Source organism: Scardinius erythrophthalmus (assembly GCF_964197995.2).
Source record: "Scardinius erythrophthalmus genome assembly, chromosome: 13".
Classification (NCBI taxonomy): Eukaryota; Metazoa; Chordata; class Actinopteri; order Cypriniformes; family Leuciscidae; genus Scardinius; species Scardinius erythrophthalmus.
The window spans coordinates 34,003,152-34,023,760 of record NC_138233.1 but is presented as its reverse complement, the minus strand read 5'-3'; the positions used below and the strand labels follow the sequence as shown (position 1 = coordinate 34,023,760).

Genomic DNA, 20,609 nt, shown 5'->3' with positions numbered 1-20,609 from the left:
ACATATGCCTACAATTCAAATGCTTTGGTAAATTCACACAAATTAAACATTGAAGTCCATGTTGCACAAAAATAAACACTGAAGTTTATAATTACTATGTTGTTGTTTTTTTACAGTGGGTCATAATATATTATATCTTTTAGTTTGTCAGTGCGTTTTGTGGTGTTAGGAATTGTTTTTCTGCGCATTCCCGCACTCAAAACGTGCGTACACCACCTCCTGAGCTGGCGTAGGATTTGAGCGTGCCGTACGCCAACGTCCATACTTCTTCTAAATAACAATAAGCGTCATTAATAATAAAAATCTAGAAATCAATTTTGTTTCTTTCCACTTCCCTGGTTTCGCTTTCTCTTTCTCAAAGAAGTTTCTCTTCTTTGCCGTCTTCCGTGTGTCCATGGCGTAAAATGAGGGCGTGGGGGAAGCGGAGACTTGAATATTTAGGGGCGTGATATTCTAATGACGATCGATTTCAGCCGCGGCATTTATCAAGGGCAGGTATTGCGTACACCAGAATTTCAAAGGTACGCTGCGTACGCACAGCTTCATAAATCAGGCGATGAGAAGAGTGTAAGCATAATCTTACGCCAATATATACGCCCGTTTCTACGCAAGATTGATAAATGAGGGCTAATGTGTCCTGTAACAGGACACCGGGTTCTGCCAGTGTGTTAACTTTATTTGGGATGTTTTTTTGGGGGGAAGTTTCATAGACCTTTGTTGGGAGAGTGAGTTTGCTGGATTATTCATTAAATATAATGAATGGTTGGCTTGGTTAGGGTTAGGGTCATTTGTCAGACAGGGAGTAAAGAAAGCCAAGAAGTCCAGAAGAAAAAGCCGTGCAGCCACTGTTCAAGTTTTTATCATCTAAGCTGCTTGTGTGCTCGGTCACACACTTCTGTTGTCGCAAAAAAAAAGAAATTATAAATCCTGTGCAGAGGGCAGAAACAAAACATATGCGTTTTAATTTGATTGCATTCAAGCCATTTGATTGCATTCTAGTGAAGGACAAATAACTGCAGTGTTAACCCTCTGGGGTCTGGGCTGTTTTTGGGGCCCTTGAGATGTTCTGACATGCCCTGACATTTGTGCTTTTTTCAGTTGCTTATAAACATATTAATGGCAAAGGTGTAAATTCACTCTATAAAGCACAAACAGGGCTACCATAATATGTGAGCCATGTGTATGTACATGTTTTCATTTTTGAGAGAATAATGTTTATGCGTGGTTATTGAAAAAAATAAAAAATAAAAATTCTGAAATAAGGCCACAAAACACATAGTAAATATGTGTCAATAAGACTTTTGACAAATGGATGTCCTCGCCTAGTGTTTTTTCTTCAAAATTATGTGAAAATAGTCTTGCTTTATCGTTCACATAAAACCATACATTGATTTAAATTGATGTAAAACAGGTTTTGCTTGGAAAGCCAATATGCGAGGGGGAGGAGTAGTTTACACCTTAGATTACAGTGTCCCACCCACTTTGCATAATGATGAGCCATTCACTCAGGTGTGAAACTGACTGAGCCACAATACAAGAACAACAGATATATTTAGAAGACTTATATTGACCATTTAAGATTTTGCTTACATCTATCTTGTAAATATGTTTTGCTATTTTATTAAAAAGGTTACAATTACAACAATAATTACAATTTCAACAATATTTCAAGTGTACTCTTTCTTTGTAAAAAAAAAAAAAAAAGATTATAGGCCTACATTTTATCTATGTATTCATATTTCAGTCGATTTTTACTCATCTCAGTAGCAATTCAGTTTGCTAAAACATCATCATTCATTCACACACGCGATTTAAATTTAACTTCTGGCAAAGATGAAGTTGACGATAGGCTATTGACTCGCGATCTTCGCAGTAGGCTAGTGTTTTGGATGGTTTGTTTAGAACCAGCTTTCTGTAAATATATTTCACATTTTTTAGACATGTGAGGCGAGTATAGGCTACGGTCTGGTTCATGATGATCTCCAGTTCAAGCACCTTATGTTGTGATTGCTAGCCTATATTTACTTTAAATCCAGGAAATTTGTTAAAGAAAAAATTATTAAAATTAAGATACAATTGATACAAAACGAAATTCGTTTTAAAGAAAGGATTTGTACTTTCTGTTTTGAGGTCTCTGTGAAAGTTTGAAAGTCTTTTAGTGTTTTTTTTAGAGCGCTCGCGTCCATAATGGAGAACTGTCACGTAATATTGTTTTTTCCTCATAAATGCGAACACGAAAAATAAAAGACAAAAGACTTTTAAATAAAACTTACTCTGAAATTGTGTTCTCGGCGGAATTCGCTCTTCAAAATGCTGTCGTTCGTCCTCTGAGGAAAAGGTGCATTCTTCCTCGCTGTCCAGAATCATCTGAAGGGAGTCTTTATTACTGGAGAAGCCTGTCATACTCAAAACGCGATGAACTATCAGTCTGAAGTCTGATGAACAAACTGTGTTTTTATGGCATTGATCGGGGGGCGTATGCGATGCATACTAGATCAGGTAAACTATTTACATGTGAATCGCGCCGGGGGCGGGGCGGCTGCAGCTCATTTAGAGATAATGAAGGGAGAAGGAAAAACGGTACCTCTCCTTGCTTTCAAAGGGATTACATGAGTTAAAAACATTTGTTTTTTATATAAATTACTTCATTTAAAAGAGGAGATTTCAAGCTTCATAAAGACATATCTCACGTGCCTGTGTGAGAAGTATTCGCTGAGTTATGATTCATTTTCGGACGCGTTTCAGAATGGACTACACGGACAGAGAGAAGGCAGAACTCGCTTCGTGATTATTTTTCTTTATTTGGCAAAAAGCACAACATTTTGTTTTTATTGTGAGTATACACAAAAATAATACACATTTAACAGAATCGATTGATGTATGAAACTTGTTTTATAAAATCAAAGTCAAAAGAGTATTTGGGGTCTCAATTCAACTCATAAGGAAAAAAGCGAGCAGATCACGCCGGCGTGATCTCCGACCTCTGAGGGTTAATGATAGTTTCATTATTATTTCATAAGGAGAATGATCTGAGCCAAATCAGTCGCTGTTGGAATACTTTAATGATTACAGTAGCCAACAAATGAGCTCAATAGGAGAGGCAATGCAAATGAATGGCCAAAATTCAACCTGAAAAGAAGCACAAGGAACAAAGACACTGGAAAGAAAGAACCAAGAAACAAAACATAACCCTGACACAGGGATGTTTAATTGAGCTCAGTTTATATGCTTTAGTTTGTTAATTTTACATTATATAATCTACAAAAAGAATTGATCCCACAAGGGGATTGTTAACTATAAAGTTATAGTTGATACAGTTATGTATAGATTAAAAACAAGAAAGTTAATTCACATATAAATGTAATCATTCTTGATTTCACAAATAAATGAGATTTGCAATGCGATGAGATCAGAAATATAGACAAAAGTTCAGAAATTTCAAGTCAAAAGTTCAAAAGTCAAGTTAAATTATATAAAAGATTGTAGCAGGAGATAAAAAATATGTTAAATTTATTCACCTGGAGTTGTAATGTCACTAACTCATTTGTCTGAGTTATCCACCTTTTTTTCCTACACTCCATGACGACACTTTTCACAAATTATGCAACTTCCATTAAACTGTAAACAATCAGAGAAAGGTTCGCTCTATGAACACAATAATAAGCATTATCAAAAACTGGGTACCATGAGGTGCAATGAGATGACATTATTCTACTCACCCTTCAACCATCGAACATTAACAAGAAAATGTAAAAATGTTAAAGCATCAGCAAATAACAACAGAGCTCTTAGCATAGATATTCTTGTCTGATAATAGAACAATAAGGAAATTTTACAGCTCATTCAGTCAAACTGACCAATAAAGATTATTTGTAGCTCAACCTTTTAAATGATTTGCTTCAGTCTTTTTGAGTAGAACTTTCCCAAACTGGAAGTGCCTCCCATAATCTAAAATGCAGTAGGCTGTTAGGAAAAAGGTGAATATAATACAAGCTATGGTAATAGATGGTTTCTTTTTCAAGATTTCTCTGTTCTGTTTGTATTGAAAGTCAAAGGCTTATCAAAACTATCATGTGGCAATTAACAGTTGGCTATGAGGCTACCATCAAAGAGTGGAGGTACTAGCTAGACAGCAGACTTCATGTCACGAGTATGTTGGTTTCTTTGTGATTTGGTTTGGTTCTGTTCTGTTCTGTTGGCCTGTGTTCTCGATCCTTGTTTGTTTCCATGGTTACTGATTATGTTACGCACCTGACACTAGTTCTGTTGATTAGTCTCCTTGTGTATTTAAGCCCTGACTTTTCCTTTGTTCCTTGCCTAGTGTTAACTTTGTTATAGCATGTAGTGCTTGGTTTTCCCTGGTGTTCATTAAAAGTCAGTTTTAGATCTGGCATGCGTCACCCACTATCAAGGCACGTGTGCCCCTGGACGTGTCTGTGCCAAGAGTGGGTGCTGGGGCAAAATGACTCTCCATTCACTATCTGCCTCATGGATGAGGTCAATGCCAGCCCCACTCCAAACCATAGACTGTAAAAACTCTCTTCCATTGTAGAAAAGTGGAGTCGCCAATGTCCCAATATGGCGCTGACATCATAGCAGTAGTGAGCGTGAAGTGGAGCCGCGGTATCAAGGCCCTGCTCCCATTCCCACAGAATCGGTTAGTACAGTTTACTGCAGAACAACTGTCGGTGTGAAATAAACAGTAAGGGAAATGTAGAAATTAAAGTTAAAGCTCCAATCTCCTCCTTTATATATCCCGGAAAGTTTAAAAAACAAGCATTTGAACTTACATCAGCGTGATAAAAAAGCTACCTAAAATGACAGAAACCATCTTTGGAAAAAAAAATTATATTTTAAGTGTAATTTGATTTAGTTTGTCTCACATCCCATTAGATTACATGGAGAGGGCAGGTTTATGACCTATACTGGACCCAGCCACCTGGGGGCAATCAAAACGTTTTGGCCTCACTTTTCACGACTTGTGCAGCACACTTGCTCCAAACCCAGATCCCAGCCAGACTTCAGCCACACTCACCACAGACCAAGAGCCTAAGCCCACTGCAGCCTGGTAGACTGCAGACTCCATGACGAAAACGTGCCAGAGACTACTGAGGCCATCTTCGTCCCAGAACCCATGTCCCACAGAGATGCTAACCAGGTGTGTGTGCCGTCGAGGTGGACATATTAGTGGAATATGAGGGCATGGAGTGGAGTCCCGACCATACTCCTGCTGCTGAGGGTTGGCTATGCCAGGTTTCTACATTAATGATTGATGGATTGGACAATATGATTCCTCAGTCTCCTGTTGATGCTGGTCCCGCCTAGCTCCAAGTCTTCTGTGTCTTTGCTGGCCCCACCCATCTACAAATCTCCTGCGTCTCTGATGGTGCCACTGCTCTCTTCAGTTCCTCGGCTCCTCCTCTGTTTACTCCACTCTGCTGCGAGGATCCGCCTCGGGTCTTCCTGTGACCAGCTCCGCCTTGGCACATGGACCCCCTGTCTCTGCCAAGCCCGTTACTCCATCTCGGCCCGTCAAACAGTCGGCTCCATCTTGGCCTCTACCTCCCTCGGCTCTACCTGAGACCATTGTCCTCATGGCTTCACTGGGCTCCCTCGTCCTTCCGGCTCTGCATTTGTCAATCGTCACCCTCCCTACACCATGGGCTTCCGGGCCTTCGGCTGAGCCTCGTCCCTCCACCTCCTCGGCTCCATCGGGCTCCTCCTTGGTCCTCGGTCCCACCGGCTGCGCCTCAGTCCTCCGGCACCATGGCTCCCCCTTAGCCTTAAACCATTGGTTTCGCTGTGGTCCTTTATTCTGGCTGTGCTCTTGGTCATCATCTGGATCCTCCCTCCATCATCTCCTCTGGTGGTTTCCATCCGTCAGCCCCTCCTTGGTCACAACCCTCTCCAGCTCCACGTCCTCTTCCATAGCCCCCACCCTCCCTTCTCTGTTGGACTTTGCTATTTAATTACAGTCCGAGGACGCGTCTTTTGTAATGTCACAAGTATGTTAGTTTCTTTGTGTTTTGTTTTGGTTCTGTTCCTGTTTGCCTGTGTCCCGATACTTGTTTGTTTCTATGGTTACTGATTATGTTTTGCACCTCTCTAGTTCTGTTGATTAGCCTCCTTGTGTATTTAAGACCTGAGATTTCCTTAGTTCCTTGTCTAGTGTTAACGTTATTTTATGGCTTCTAGTTCTTGATTTTTACTGGTGTTCAGTAAAAGTCAGTTGTATCGTGGATTACTGCAGCTAACCCTAACACTTCACAACAAGATTAAATCAAGTGAGCAGATTTACTCAGTATTCTATGTCTACAGTGTGTATTATTCGTGTGTTGAATGGGTGGTTGCTCAGGAATGGAGGGGGCGTATGTCTGCTGCTCACATAGTTTTCTATAGATAAACAGCCCACCAGTATCTCATTGAGTGAACAGATGCCAAAGAATCGCACTTCACCTTTCAAACCAACTTTACTGGCTAGCAAAATCATTTCAAAGAGCAGGTAAGCACCAGATTTCTAATCTGAATTATAATCTTTTACACTTTATTGCAGTCAGAATGACTAGAAAATCAATATATCTGTTTTAACCCAATTTTCTTTTCTTTTTTTATCCAAAATTTCAATGTAATCATTCTTTTTAATACATAACCACTCCTTATTTTGCTTTCCTTTTTCAGTACATAAAATAACACATCTTCTTTGCTTTATAAACTGTAAGTTTGACCCCTGTTGGTCACACAGTATGATGACTTCATCGCTGAAGCTTTTTGACCTTTAACTCATTGCTGTGTGTTTGTGTCATATCGGATGCACTGTTAGTATTATATTGTAGTATATAGAAAGTATTTAATATATTCTGTTAAGCATTTGCTTATGGTGTTGTGATAAAGAAAGTTTTTTTTTGTCATTATGTACAAGGCTAAAATTTATATGTAAACATGTAAAAATGTTTGATTTGTACAGCAAAGAAACATTTTAGATTATATTAAGATTTCTGCACTTCTTTCTTCACTAATAAAACAAGTAAATTTGTGAGACTGACTCAAAACTTCTTTGTACAGACGCTCAAATGTTTTTCAATTTTAACTCAAGATGCTCTTTTCTTATTCTCAAATCATGCTGAATAACATGATCATCAGGATTGGTTCATGTCAGCTTGAGTGCTGCTGTCAATAAAGCAAAAGGGACATGCCTGATACTAAGACATTCTCAAATTCATGGTTACATTTAAGTTGCTATGCTGATTATTTAATTTGTTTTGAAATGTACTAACATTATGGACAGTAACCACAATGAAACACGTTCATTGTTGATCAGAATGGCACAGCTGTTAAAGTTAAAATGTCTATTTTATTTAATAAATATTTTATATATTTAAACCTTCCTTGGAAATAAAATAATATGAATATCAATATAAACCTGCTTTTAAATTGAGCAGTGATTTCACCATGTCACATTTATACATTGTTCTAAATTATTAGTAAATGTCATTTAGTGCACTTAGACCCTTATTCACAATGACCTCCAAACAGGGTAACTGAGTGCCAGTGTAGCTGTAAATGAACTGCACCTGCCATGTCTGTCAGTCGCTGCCTCATGACACTTTTTTTAGCCACATGGCTTCCTCACAGGGACACACCAGCACCAGCAGTATACAATGTTACGAACCACTGTCATGTTCATTCAAGGGTAAAAAAGAATATATAATGTAAATTATTTTTATTTTTATTTGTACTTTAGGTTAAACTCAGCATTAAATGGAAGTTGCGATAGTCTTTTTTTCCCTATTGTAAAGTATATCTGTGTGAAAAGGCTGGAACAAGAACAAATGTAGGGCAGGGCTTCATTTTGTCCATGGTGGATTGATTGGATGGTTGTGGCTTGCTATTGGTCGATCACATGTTAGTGAGGTCATCCAGTCTTTTTTTATTAAAGATTATGAGTGCACATGAATAAAAAAAAAAAGCACAGATAAAATAATAATTATAAAAAAATAGATGTCCCACAAAAAAAACAAGGATTGTCCATTTTGATTCCATGGTAACATTAATTCAGTAATAATTTAATATATGTGAATATCACCACATGGCAACACTGTTCATTTACATAAAGTTAAACTATACTAAACTTTGCTATACCATGGTCTAATGTCGCTCATGTCACTTTTGTTTGAATTAGGTCTCTTGGCTGCAAATCATCAGTATGTGTGTGTCCATTTTTTTTTTACCTGAGTAACTCAAGCCAAATGTTTCATTCCAAACAGGTTACTGGAGTCTGGCATCGAAAAGGTTGAGTCTCCTGCAGACACAGAAGGCAAACAGAGTTCTGCCAGTCAGGTGACTGAAGCTACACAGCTCTCCTCAATGATCAAACTTGATCCTCCACCGACAGGGGTTAAAAACAGTGTTCCACATCCATTCCTTTCCACCAGCAAGCTGAGTAATCCAGTGGAACCCAGAGCCAGTGCCATGAATGTGGCTGACCTGCCCACCTTCTCGCCATCACTTTACCCCCCCAGCGCCTTTAATTATGAGCGTCCTCGTCATTTCATTCAGTCCATGCCCAGTTATCACACACCCGACAATGAGATCAACAAGCCGAACAATCTCAGCTGCCCAGCTTCAACCATTGCGCCGTCGATGAGCCCGACTCAGCCTGCAGCCACTCGCACATCAATGTGCTCCAGCATGACTTTGATTCCTAAAGCACGGGCCACTCCGAACAGTGAGAATCTGTCGCCAGCAGCTTTCCTATCATCTGTCCTGCCTTCACTGCCGAGCTCCCAGGCAAAATGCATTTCCATACCTCAATCGCCCTCTCCCAGGCTTTCCCCTCGATCACACAGCCCATCGCCAAAGGCCCAGGAACAACCCCTGTCTCCTCTAAGTCAGTCACTGAATCCCGCTCCTTCAACTGTCCAGCCTCGGATATCTCCAAATTCCCTGAAAGCACCTGCTCCACCTCAACAGCCCCCACCTGTGTCTCAGATTACCTACACACCCAACATGTAAGTGTGTTATCACAGAAATTCTCTGAAATTTGAATTGCATTGAGGATTTTTGAAAACTGAACTATATTTCAAAATGTGCTCAGATATGCCAAGATATTTAATCAAAATTTAAACAATTCTCATCCAGAACTTCCAAGACCAAACTGATTGTCTGAGTGATGTAATCCACACACAATTTGTAGCTCTCTGTCAAAATTTGTTTTTATTTTACTTAAAAGGCTTTAAGAGAAACATCTGAGAAATTTTGATAAAGTTGATACTTTGAAATAGGAAATATAACTAAAATCTCAGAGCTTTAAAAGAGCAAACTTTAAGCAATGCAAATTTCCCATGTGTTGTTTTTTCATAGCTTGCCAAAGCCGATCTTGAAGAAGACTGTTTCCCGACCAGCGTCTCGTGCCACAGATGAAGACATTCAGGGTTCAAAAGATGCTCTTATCCAAGACCTTGAAAAGAAGCTACGGAACAAAGTTCCTCAACAAAGGAACAGTCAGGTATTTAAAGATTTTCCTGAGTTTCTGATCTGTCTATTGGTAAAAAAGTGCTGCGCTGAAAATCTAAGAATAAGTGCATTTTTGTCCCCACAGCAGAAGATGTCTTATGAGGAACGGATGGCTAGAAGATTGTTGGGTGCAGATAGTGCTGCCTCAGTATTTGATCTTGAAAACTCCTTCAGTTCACAGCCTGCAGAGGTATTGTCATTTTCAGTTATTGGATGTTTAATGTAATTGCCAAATACCAAGTCTCTGTGCAATCCAAGATGACTGTTCTATGGCTATGGCTATATTCACACAGCATCATGTTTGTATCATTAGTACTGTGTTTATACACAGACAGTTGGATTAGGAAAGAGACTGACAATCACATCATATAACTGAAGAGACTCCCTCAAATCTTTTCAGTTAATATGATCAATTCTTTATGAATGGACCCGCAACTTTACAGCTATTTTTTTCTTTCAGTCTATGTCATTGAGTATGTTTACATGTACACCCATAATGTAAATGTATCATATTGTAACTTTACCTCATGTAAACAAAATACACCAATTGAACTACTACGATTAAGCTCGTAATCCTAGTAACCATAATCACAGTAACAACTGTACAACTGAGTTTACTACAACTACAGTACAAATGAGGAGAGCAATAGAAGCAATCAAACCAACAATAGGGCAACAATGTACAGTACAAGTACTGTGACAAATCCCAGTTAGTCTAGCACAGTACATGTAGCGAGTAAAAAAAAAAGATATTGAATAGTAAATGTTGGGATTAATCAGACAAGTGTTGATGAGAAAGATACGTTTTCTGCATTTTCTTGAAAATGGCAGCTTGGGTTGAGTTAGGCAGGTCACTCCACCAGCTTGGAGCAGTCTGGGTAAAGTTCAGGGAAAGTGATTTTGTGCCTCTTTGGGATGACATCACAAGGAGCCATTCACTTGCAGAACTCAAGTTTCTGGATGGCACGTAGGTCTGAGTTTAGGTATAGGGGTGCAGAGCCAGTGGTTGTTCTGTATGCAAACATCAGTGCCTTGAATTTGATGCGAGCGGCAACTGGCAACCAGTGCAATTCTGTAAGGAGAGGTGTGATGTGTGTCTCTCTTCGACTCGTTAAAGACCTCTCTGGCTGCAGCATTCTGGATCAGTTGCAGAGGTTTGACAATGCAAGCTGGAAGACCAGCCAGGAGAGCATTACAATAGTCCAGTCTGGATAGAGCAAGCACTTGGACAAAAAGTTGTGAAGCATGCTCTGATAGGAAGGGTCTGATCTTCCTAATGTTGTATAATGTAAAACTGCAGGACCGGGCAGTTCTTGCAATGTGGTCTGTGAAATTTAACTGATCATCAATCACAACTCCAAGGTTCCTGGATGTCCTGTATGGAGTTATGGTTGATAAACCTAGCTGAATGGAGAAGTTGTGATGTAGTGTTGGGTTGGCTGAGACCACAAGTAGTTCTGTCTTTGCAAGGTTTAGTTGAAAGTGGTGGTCCTTCATACAGACAAGAAATGTCTGTCAGGCAGGCTGAGATGCGAGCAGCTACTGTCGGATCCTCTGGTTGGAATGAGAGGTAGAGTTGAGTGTCAACAGCATAGCAGTGATAGGAAAATCCATGTTTCTGAATAATAATAGTAATAATTCATTACATTTATATAGAGCTTTTCTCAGCGTTATAGGTGCTTTACATTGAAACTGGATAATGCGATGGCAGCCATACTTGACAGCGAATGACAGATCCTAGTGATGACATGTAGATGAAGAGAAGTGGTCCAAGCACTGAGCCCTGAGGCACACAAGTAGCTAGATGTTGCGACTTGGACTCAAAGACTCAGTAAAGACTTAAAGACAAGCAGATCAATCCAAACAACACTCTGTAACATGTGCCTTCAAAAGACGAAATGCTATGCAGTGACAATGGCTTTATACCCTCAGTGCTCATGATCTTGTGTCTTATATAGAATCCATGTTACATTATTAATCTTACAGTATACTTAAATAATGCCACAAGCAAAGCTAAAACACCTGGTACTCAAGAGTGGCAGTTTATGCAGCTATACTTTGTTCCCATTTGTTACCATCACTCTAGTTGTCTAAAACAGGAATTTTCTAAGCCAGAGCAAATAGATAACAGCCTCTCCGTGGTCCTAAAATAGCATGTGTACAATCCATGTTCTCTTCAGCTATCCTGTTCATCATGATTCTATTATTATAATACCGCAAGTGTACATAAACTGTAAGGCCTCAATTCCCTTAGTTTGTCTGTCTATCTTATGTTTAATGTTATTCAAAATAAATGATTATATGCACTATTCTAACAGCCAGGGTCTCCAGAAGACCACCACCCTGGAGGAATATGGTAAATGTCATTTTGCATTAGGAGTATCAGTTTGGAGTTTGCATCTGAAGTTCATGAGTGCATGTGCACCTAACAGTTCTGACACCTGAATGAACACTGGCTGACATTTGTGAATGCAATAAATATCGAATGACAGTAACACTTGATGGTTCCCTTTAGACATTCTGTCGACTAGAAGTACCTATAAGTCAACTAACTCTCACTAGATTATAAGTTGACGGTCTGCTTAATATCTGCCATAAGATATTATGGGGGGGGGGATCAGTCCAAACTTTGTATTGCGTGAAGCTGCCTCCTTGTCATTTCTGACTTTCTGACAAAAGTGGATACAGGCAATTGAAACAGGGCGCAAGGTGTCATATTACTCTGAGAACTACGCCCACTGGAGAAGAACGTAATTGGCGACAGGGATAGCTTAGCTTACAGAAATATAATATATAAACTGACTTTTGAATATTTGGCTTACCAGTGACAAAATGTTTACTGCACACGTTGTGTATTTTTAGTGCATACTGAGTGTCAGGATCCCACAATGTACCCATTCGTTCCAGCTGATGCTTCACGTCTTATTGCCTGTATCCACTTTTGTGTCCTTAAACGCTTGTTTTTTGGTGTCGACAGCTTATAAAAACTTAGTTCTGGGTTTTTTAGCTTGTTTGCTGTGCACCTTGTCACAAAGCAGCTTTTAGACATTGTTTTGTTTTTGTTATAAAGCAGGCAGCTTCACGCAATACAAAGTCAATGGAGACGGTTGGATTGAAAAAATTATTGGAAAAATTATTTGTCAATGCTTTTGCTTTCTCTCACAAATGTTTTGCATTCCTTCGAGAAACTTTGCGTTCGCTCGCAAAGAGCTCAAAACATTTTGCGAGTGAATGCAAGGTTTCTCGAGTAAATGCAAAGGTTTTGCGAGCGAACGCAAAGTTTCTCGGGGGAACGCAAAATTCGTATTCTTTTCCCTCCCATCTCATATTTTTCACTATGTCCCTTTAGGGGCTCCCTAAATTTCCACCATTTTTTGTGCAGGTCCAGAAGAAATCGTTCTGGAGGGGACAGTACAGAGACTACCCAAGAGAAGTGTTTTGCTCCTCGTTTTGTACAAGTGCCACAAGATTTTACTGTTGAAGAGGGACGATTCTGCAGGATTGATTTTAAGGTAGGGATGAAACAGTTACCGGTTTGACGATAAACCATGATAAAAAATTCCCGACGATTTCGGTTTCATTTTTGAATTATTTGAATTATATATTGATTATCATGATTTGAAAAACTCGCTGTAAATAGGCTACCATTCAGCATTAAGCAAAGTTAGCAACAGTTTCACACAGCGTAGGTTTTGTGTGAAAACATGATGGAAGTAAGAGTGCTGAGAAAAAGTATATGAAAGATAAATTAATGATTGAATGAATTATATGACTATCTCTTAGGAGGAACCGACTGTCTTTAGAAAAGTTTTGATGACAACAAAGATAGATGCAAAGATGATAGATTTTTTTAACAGAAATTCAATTGTAAAAAAAAAAATCTTGATGTGTGTTTATGTCATTTTTTCATGTGATTTCAGCTTGTAAAAAAGCGTTCATAGAGATTGTAATTATAGCTTGTAAGATGGGAATTTTCTGAGATCTCCTACTTGCACCATGAACGACTCAAAACAGAACGTTACATATTGTCATCTCAAGATTACGGTCATTACAACATGGTGTGAACACAGCATTTGTACACCAACATTTAGCTTTTCCTTCTTTTTTCCTGCAGGTTGTTGGTTTGCCAACCCCAGATATTTCTTGGTATCTGGATGGGAAACCCATCCGACCTGATGATTACCATAAGATGCTGGTGTGTGAGAAAAGTGTCCACTCCTTCATTATTGAGATAGTGACCATTCATCATGCTGGTGTTTATGAATGTGTAGCAAAGAACCGTGCTGGAGAAAGCCACTTCACTGTGCGCTTGGATGTGATTGGTGAGCCGTCTTTTCTTACATGTATAACATTAAGAGTAAAGTTATATCTTCTCTAATAGTGTGCTTGTGTTGTAATTTTTTTTTATTTCTTTATTTATTTCACATAAATATGCATACTTCATAGGTTCATTAAAAAGCAAACACTGCCTTTCCAAATCATGTCCAATCATGTTGTTAAGTTTCAAGGGCCTCAGAAAAGGGTTTGAATGGTTATGCAATATAATTATTTTATTTTTTACTGAATTTGCAATGTTATCACAAATCAGATTTTTGCTTTGTCATTATGGGTTATAGAGTGTAGTTTGATAAAAAAAAAAATTATAAAAAAAATTAAATTTAAAAGCATTATAGAATTAGGTTGCAACGTGAATAAAAATGTGGCAAAATCAAGGAGAAAAATACTTTGTAAGGCAAACAGTTTCCAGTCATTTTATCAGATGATCATGAATTGTTTTTCCACTGCATTTGTGCATTGGTAACTACCCTGCATATTAAACAATAACCACTGTCTTACCTAATACAACATAATTACATGCAACACAATACATTAGTGGCCACCGTTCCACAGACATTATATGACACGATGATTGTGAAAATACATGTAACTGTTGACTGTATCTCCTCAGCTCACGAACAGTTGTGTCCTCCCACGTTTGTGGTGAAGATGAGGAACTCTCGAGCTCTGGAGGGAGACGGCGTCAGGTTCGAGTGTAAGGTGACTGCATCTCCAACCCCTCAGCTGTACTGGAAGAAAGACAAGGAAATGCTGCGGATTGACCCCATGAGAATGAGGTCTGTGTCACCATTATGGACACTTATTTTGATATTCTGTTTTGTTTCTCTTAGTTCCTATACAGTTATCCTTGCCCTGTTTCCTTCGTTAGGGTTAGGGTTAGGGTCTGAATATGTCCTCATTTGTTCCTGTGGTTACATTATTTGCACCTGTCATTTGTGTGGTCGTGGATTTATTTCCTGAGTACTGTGATTAAATACTGTTCTTTCTGAGACCCCTTTTCAGCTACTACACATTACAGTCTGACACAGTTTTATACACTTAAATGACTATTTTTGATCCATTTTTGTGTGCTTTTGGGACAACTGCTTAAAGAAAACATTCACACAAAGAATGAAAAGATTCACTAAGTTATTCCACACCTATGACTTTCTTTCATCTTGGGAACACAAACACTATTTTTTAAAGTTATTTAACTGTACAAAGACGAAACAAAAGCACCATAAATGAAGTCCATCTGACTCACATGTTACGTTCCCAGTCTTTTAAAGTTTAAAGCTTTGTGTGAGGAACAGGACAACATTTAAATCCGCATTCACTAACAATCGTCCCCTCCTCCTCCTCTCAAATCTCATTTGCATTCACATCCACTCATCTGTCACAGCACAGCACACTTAATGTCAGAAAAATGTCAGAACAAAAGCTTAATCTGTTAATAATTGACTTAATAATGTCTTAGAGCTGACCATCTCCATTCACCTACACTGAATGGTACTCAATATAAGCAGCAAAATTACTTCTTTTATGTTCCTCAAAAGAAAGTCATGTTTTGGAATGGCAAGTGGGAAACTTATTAAAAATGTTTGTTTCACAGATCTTCACACGTTCTCAGTGAAATTGTTTGTTACCAGACTTCAAATACGTACATGGCACCAGATCACTCCACTCTGCTCCAAAACAGATGATGGAATTGTGATCTTTCTTGAATTTTCTAGAGAATATTCAGAAATAATTTAATGAAATCAAACAGAAATCAAGACAATGACCTGATTCTGAACTTTAAAAAGACATTCCCATAGATTTTAATTGCAGAAATTCCCATGGTCATAATGTTAGAGATCCTTCCATGAGATTTTTGCCTAATTGTCTGTACAGTAAATGATAGTTTAGATGAAAGCTTCATAAAGCAGTCTCTGTTGACATTTGCATGTTTGGTGTGTCAGTCTTTCTCAGGACAGTTCAGGAAAGCAGTGCCTGATCATCGATCCGGTGATAAAGTCTGACGCAGGCTGGTACACTGTATCCGCCATTAATGAAGCGGGAATGTCCATATGCAATGCCAGGCTGGATGTGGCCAGTAAGTGCACGTCCTCTATTTACCTTTTTATCTTGAGACTTGTTTGAAAGTTTGTGAGTATTATTTTGCTTTTTTCTGAACTTTTGCTTAGACGCTTTGCGTTGGCATTGTAAAACATTTTTTTATTGATAAAATTAAAAAGTATATGAATGTATAAGGATTTGTAAATTGTGTAGGAAGGTGCTGTAAATGGTCACCATTTCTTTTCCATTTTAATCACATTTTATATTATAGCCCTGTTGACCAATGAATTTATAAAAGTACAAACATTCCAAGTTGTCTTTCAATTAAAGGCGCAGTAAGTGATTTCTGAGAAATACTTTTGATATTTGATATTGAGTTCACACGTACATGAAATCAGATATAGTAAATTTATGCTTATTTGGCGTGCTGTCCGGGGGAAATTTGGCCCGAATCGAGTGCTCCCCCTCCTTGACTGGGATAGAAAACCAGCCAAGAGTGAGGTGATGTGGTGGTGGAGGGATGCTGTGAAACTGTCATGGGACATCGTGAGGGAAGGCTATATTTATACCGGCTTCCTCTTGTGCTGATTGGTTGATTACCTGACCATGCTCCTCCCGAACTTTGCTACATAAACCTTCATTTGAAATCGACACCCAAATAAACATACCCCTACCCATAAGAAACACACCCCTCCCTTCATTGCTCCGGCCCTGAAATAACGAACATGCTATGCAACACAAGCAGCGATCAACGAAGGCCAGAGTATACTTCATTTTCTGCGTTCCCCTTCTTTTAAAAGTGAACTTCTTTGGCCGTGAGTGTGGAAAGACACACGTGGTGTTCACTGCAGAGCCAAATGACATCCAATCCCCCTCTCAATATGTAATGGTTGGAGCTTGACCTAGTCCAGTTCTGCCTCTGTGTATCTAATGGTTGGAGTTACTGTGCGTTCACACCGCCGGCGGCGAGAGCGTCAAAGTGGCCGGAAGCCATTCATTTTCAATGAGAGCCGGTGGCGAGCTCCGGCGAGGGCGGCGTGGCGCGTCTTGGGCGGCGAGAAGAGTTGAAATCAAGTAAACTTTATGGTAATAAGCTATGACGCGGTTCGGCGGCAACCAGTCGGAATATAGAAGTCCTCCGCCTGAGAGGATACAAGAGAACACAATCCTGTAAACTTTGGTTCCGACCACATTAGTTCCTAAGTAAAATGGAGGAAAAATTTATCATTTCTGTTGCGGGTTTCCCGTTATTGTACGACTTGTCCCTGTTTACATACAGGGACATTAATAAAAAGCACGACGCATGGAACAAGGTGTGTGAAATTGTTGGTGTTTCTGGTGAGTTGCTGATGGGCATTAACGTTATATATTTTCTTAACTTTAACTTTAGCGCCATATCACGCAAAACAGTTTATGCAATTCTTATTTGCTTTGCGGCCCCTTTAAATAAAATTTTAAAAAAATCACGCATTCTAATCTACGTCAGAGCGTCAGAGCATCCCCGAATCTTTCTACGGCGTCGGTGGCAGGGCGGCGGTGTGAACATACAGTTATGTTTAGCGATAGGGTTATGGGTAGGGTTAAAAAATGGTGGGACCATGTAGCGCCACCCATTACGTCCAGCAAGGGGGAGCTGGACATCAAGTGCCACCCATTGGCTCTGCAGTGAACAGCCTCTCGAAAAACATGTTAGGCGTGTGCGTGTAACCGGTCCTACTCAACTCACTCCGAGCGGGATTCGAACTGTGGTCTCTGTCGTGGGAGGCGGGCGCTCTATCAAGGAGGCTAATGACCGCAACCTCTAGCGTCAGTCGCTGGTGCACCTCTTGAGATCAGGAGAGTGAGGTTTACACACACAGCTCTTATCTACTGGACACTATCTAGTGGACTCTGTTTTCAAGTACTCAAGTCACTCGCACATGTGCTGTTGTAAGCGCACTATTCGCGGGAACACAAAAACTGTATGTGTGTGGACCAGAGGCGGACAGAGTACACAGCTTCATTACTTGAGTAAAAGTACAGATACCCCTTGCTAAATTTTACTCAAGTACAAGTAAAAGTACTACAGTCAGATGTCTACTTAAGTAAAAGTACTGAAGTACTTGTTTTTAAAAGTACTTGAGTATCAAGAGTACAAGAGCACATTTTCTAAATATTGCATTACTACTGCCACAGTGCTTACATTGGTAAACACAGCAAACACTTGAAGCGAAAACTATTAACTTGTTCAGAAAATTGAAATAGTCTGGCGAGGTGGGGCCATGGGTTGGCACATTCCCGGGATGGACCTGCTGCGTCTTCATCCATTGTTTCGTCTCTTATCTAAATCTGACCATGGAGTTGACTTTGGCGGAAAGCTGAAGGTGATTGCTGATAGGCTATCCCAATCAGTGGCGCCTGCACAATCCAACTTTTTTTTTTTAGAAGAAGTAACGGGTACTCACGGTTATGGATAGAAATGTAGCGGAGTAAAGAGTACAATATTTGCCTCTCAAATGTACTTCAGTAAAGTCATGAGTACTCCCCAATAATGATACTCGAGTAAAATACAGATCCCTCAAAATTGTACTTAAGTAATGTACTCAAGTAAATGTACTCCGTTACTGTCCGGCTCTGGTGTGGACATCCACAACACTCCTGATGACAAAAACTGACATAAATTATGTGCACGGACCATTCAAGACTTTCACTTCCACCAAATGAAATTACATTTCAAAATAAAAGTTCTTAAATTAAACACTGTTTTTTGCTTAAAGATGAATCTTACGTAAAATGTAGGCATATGTTAAATACCATTATAAAACATGATATATAAATAAATATGCTGGTATAAATAAAAATATTTAAAAAATTTATCGACATATAGCCGATCAAACTTTCATCTTTAGGAGGGCAATAGCTCAGTGAGAAGGGGGTCCTGGAGCATGTGGCTGGTGGCGTTCGGACAGAGCCGTAGGAACCTCTCGTCCCCCCAAATTTGAAGCTCTGGTTCCTCACCACCTAACCAAGATATAAGCGGGAATCCTGTTTCGGAGTTCACAAAGTTTGGGGCGTGCTGAAAAAGATGGAGAAAGGTCTTTATCATTGGGGAAAGCTGTCTGTCAGGGTGTGGGAAAGGGTTAGGGGTCAGTTTCTGTTGGAGTAATTCACCTTTCTACACGCCCATTACTCCGCCTGGAGACAGGGAAAGCTGAAGGTCAGAGGCATTTTAGCACTGTCAGCAGCACTGAGAGACGACAGAGTTTTGCAGTGCAACAACAACAACAGCATATCTTGGTTGATGTGAAACATAGCAAAACCAAAGTTACTCACGTATAAAGCAGAACCAGAGCAACTTTGGCGTACGTTTGCAGGCCTTCCCGCTTAGGTCTCTTTCAATATTAGGTTGCTTTTCCAGTATTAATGCAGGTCCTAGTTCTTGCCTTATAACAATTATTTTTCCAGTTATATTCCACTATATACTCTCTCTCCTCCTCCATCATGAGTGGACTGCTGATAGGCTCACTTTCTCCTACCCCATCATGAGCCCCTACTGCTGATTGGCTGACTCTCTCCTCCCCCATCGTGTGTACACGCCCCCTACTGCTGATAGGCTACAATATTGTTTTGGTACTCGGTCCAAGCCACTGGTTTATCTCCTATTATTTACACAGCCAGGTCTGTGTACAAACACAATATTGAACAGACATCTAGCAAAAAAATTCACAAAATTGTTTGTTTGGGTGTTGATTTCAGTTTTTTATAGCACCTCTCAGAAATCGCTTACTGCACCTTTAATGTGATCTCATAAGATTGCATGTTTAAAATGAGTAAAATGTTGTTTCAAATATTTTTAGATGCATACTGCAGGACAGTGATATCACTGAATTGCATATTATCTACTCAAATATTGAATTATTTTCTTTTAACCTGAATTTGCCAGTTTATTGCTTTGTCTCTCAGCCCTAAATAGCAATGCCTATTTTCCTCTAGCTCGAATGAACAAGACTACTCCTCCTGCCAGATCGTTTCCCATCGTAAGCCAGTTTTCCAGGCTGAGCACCGAGCCTCGTCCTCGCCACACCGCCCCTCTGTACGAGAGTGAGGAACTGTAGACTCATGCAGATGGGCATCTGGAGACGTTATGCAGGATATTTCTCTGTAAATGACCCAGTTAGTGTCATTTTTCACTTTAGTCAGTCAAATTCACTTTAGCCAGTGCCTCTGATGTTTTCCTAAGGAATGATTGGAAAAAGTTTACTATTCCAGTGGAATCAATAGCCTCATCCCAACACATGACTTTACTGCTACACTAGTTCTGTTTGCCTGGTTAGAGAAATGGATGATGACCAGTTTCATGTAAAGCTACATATTTATGAACCCCCTATAAAAGAAAACATGTATCTTATTATTTTTGTTTCTGTTTGACATAAATTAGAATGCCGCCTTGATTTCTTTATCATATGTAATGTGTGTTGTTGATGTAATGTTTCTCAGCCGTGGAAGCTGAATATAGTATGTGTGCAGTGTCGTCACTGATACACTCTGGCCTACACTATGATGTTATATGTTTTGAAAAGGAAATTTTTGCTACTAGAACAAAGGATATGGTAAAATATATTGATTACAGTCCAGAACACAGATATAATTTGTGTTATACATGTGACATGATCATTTGAGTAAACGTCTTTGTGAGAATACTATAAATTTATCTCTGAGGTGTTTTTTATGACTATCACGTC

The 20,609-nt window shown here is 39.4% G+C and overlaps 1 protein-coding gene across 3 annotated transcripts in view; it reads left to right on the top strand.

The window, feature by feature from the left end:
* The window catches only part of myot (myotilin), a 36,247-nt gene extending 15,677 nt beyond the window's left edge, over positions 1 to 20,570 (top strand). For 2 of the 3 annotated variants that reach the window (XM_081383242.1, XM_081383243.1), the window contains exons 9-17: positions 8,265 to 9,008; positions 9,361 to 9,505; positions 9,599 to 9,703; positions 11,832 to 11,869; positions 12,896 to 13,025; positions 13,628 to 13,835; positions 14,462 to 14,627; positions 15,792 to 15,925; positions 19,861 to 20,570. In XM_081383242.1, the coding sequence (XP_081239368.1) occupies positions 8,265 to 9,008; positions 9,361 to 9,505; positions 9,599 to 9,703; positions 11,832 to 11,869; positions 12,896 to 13,025; positions 13,628 to 13,835; positions 14,462 to 14,627; positions 15,792 to 15,925; positions 19,861 to 19,982 (1,792 nt within the window). In that variant the 3' untranslated portion in view covers positions 19,983 to 20,570. The remainder of the gene's footprint in view (positions 1 to 8,264; positions 9,009 to 9,360; positions 9,506 to 9,598; positions 9,704 to 11,831; positions 11,870 to 12,895; positions 13,026 to 13,627; positions 13,836 to 14,461; positions 14,628 to 15,791; positions 15,926 to 19,860) is intronic. The other variant, XM_081383244.1, reaches the window with a different exon arrangement.
* Positions 20,571 to 20,609: the final 39 nt, after the last annotated feature.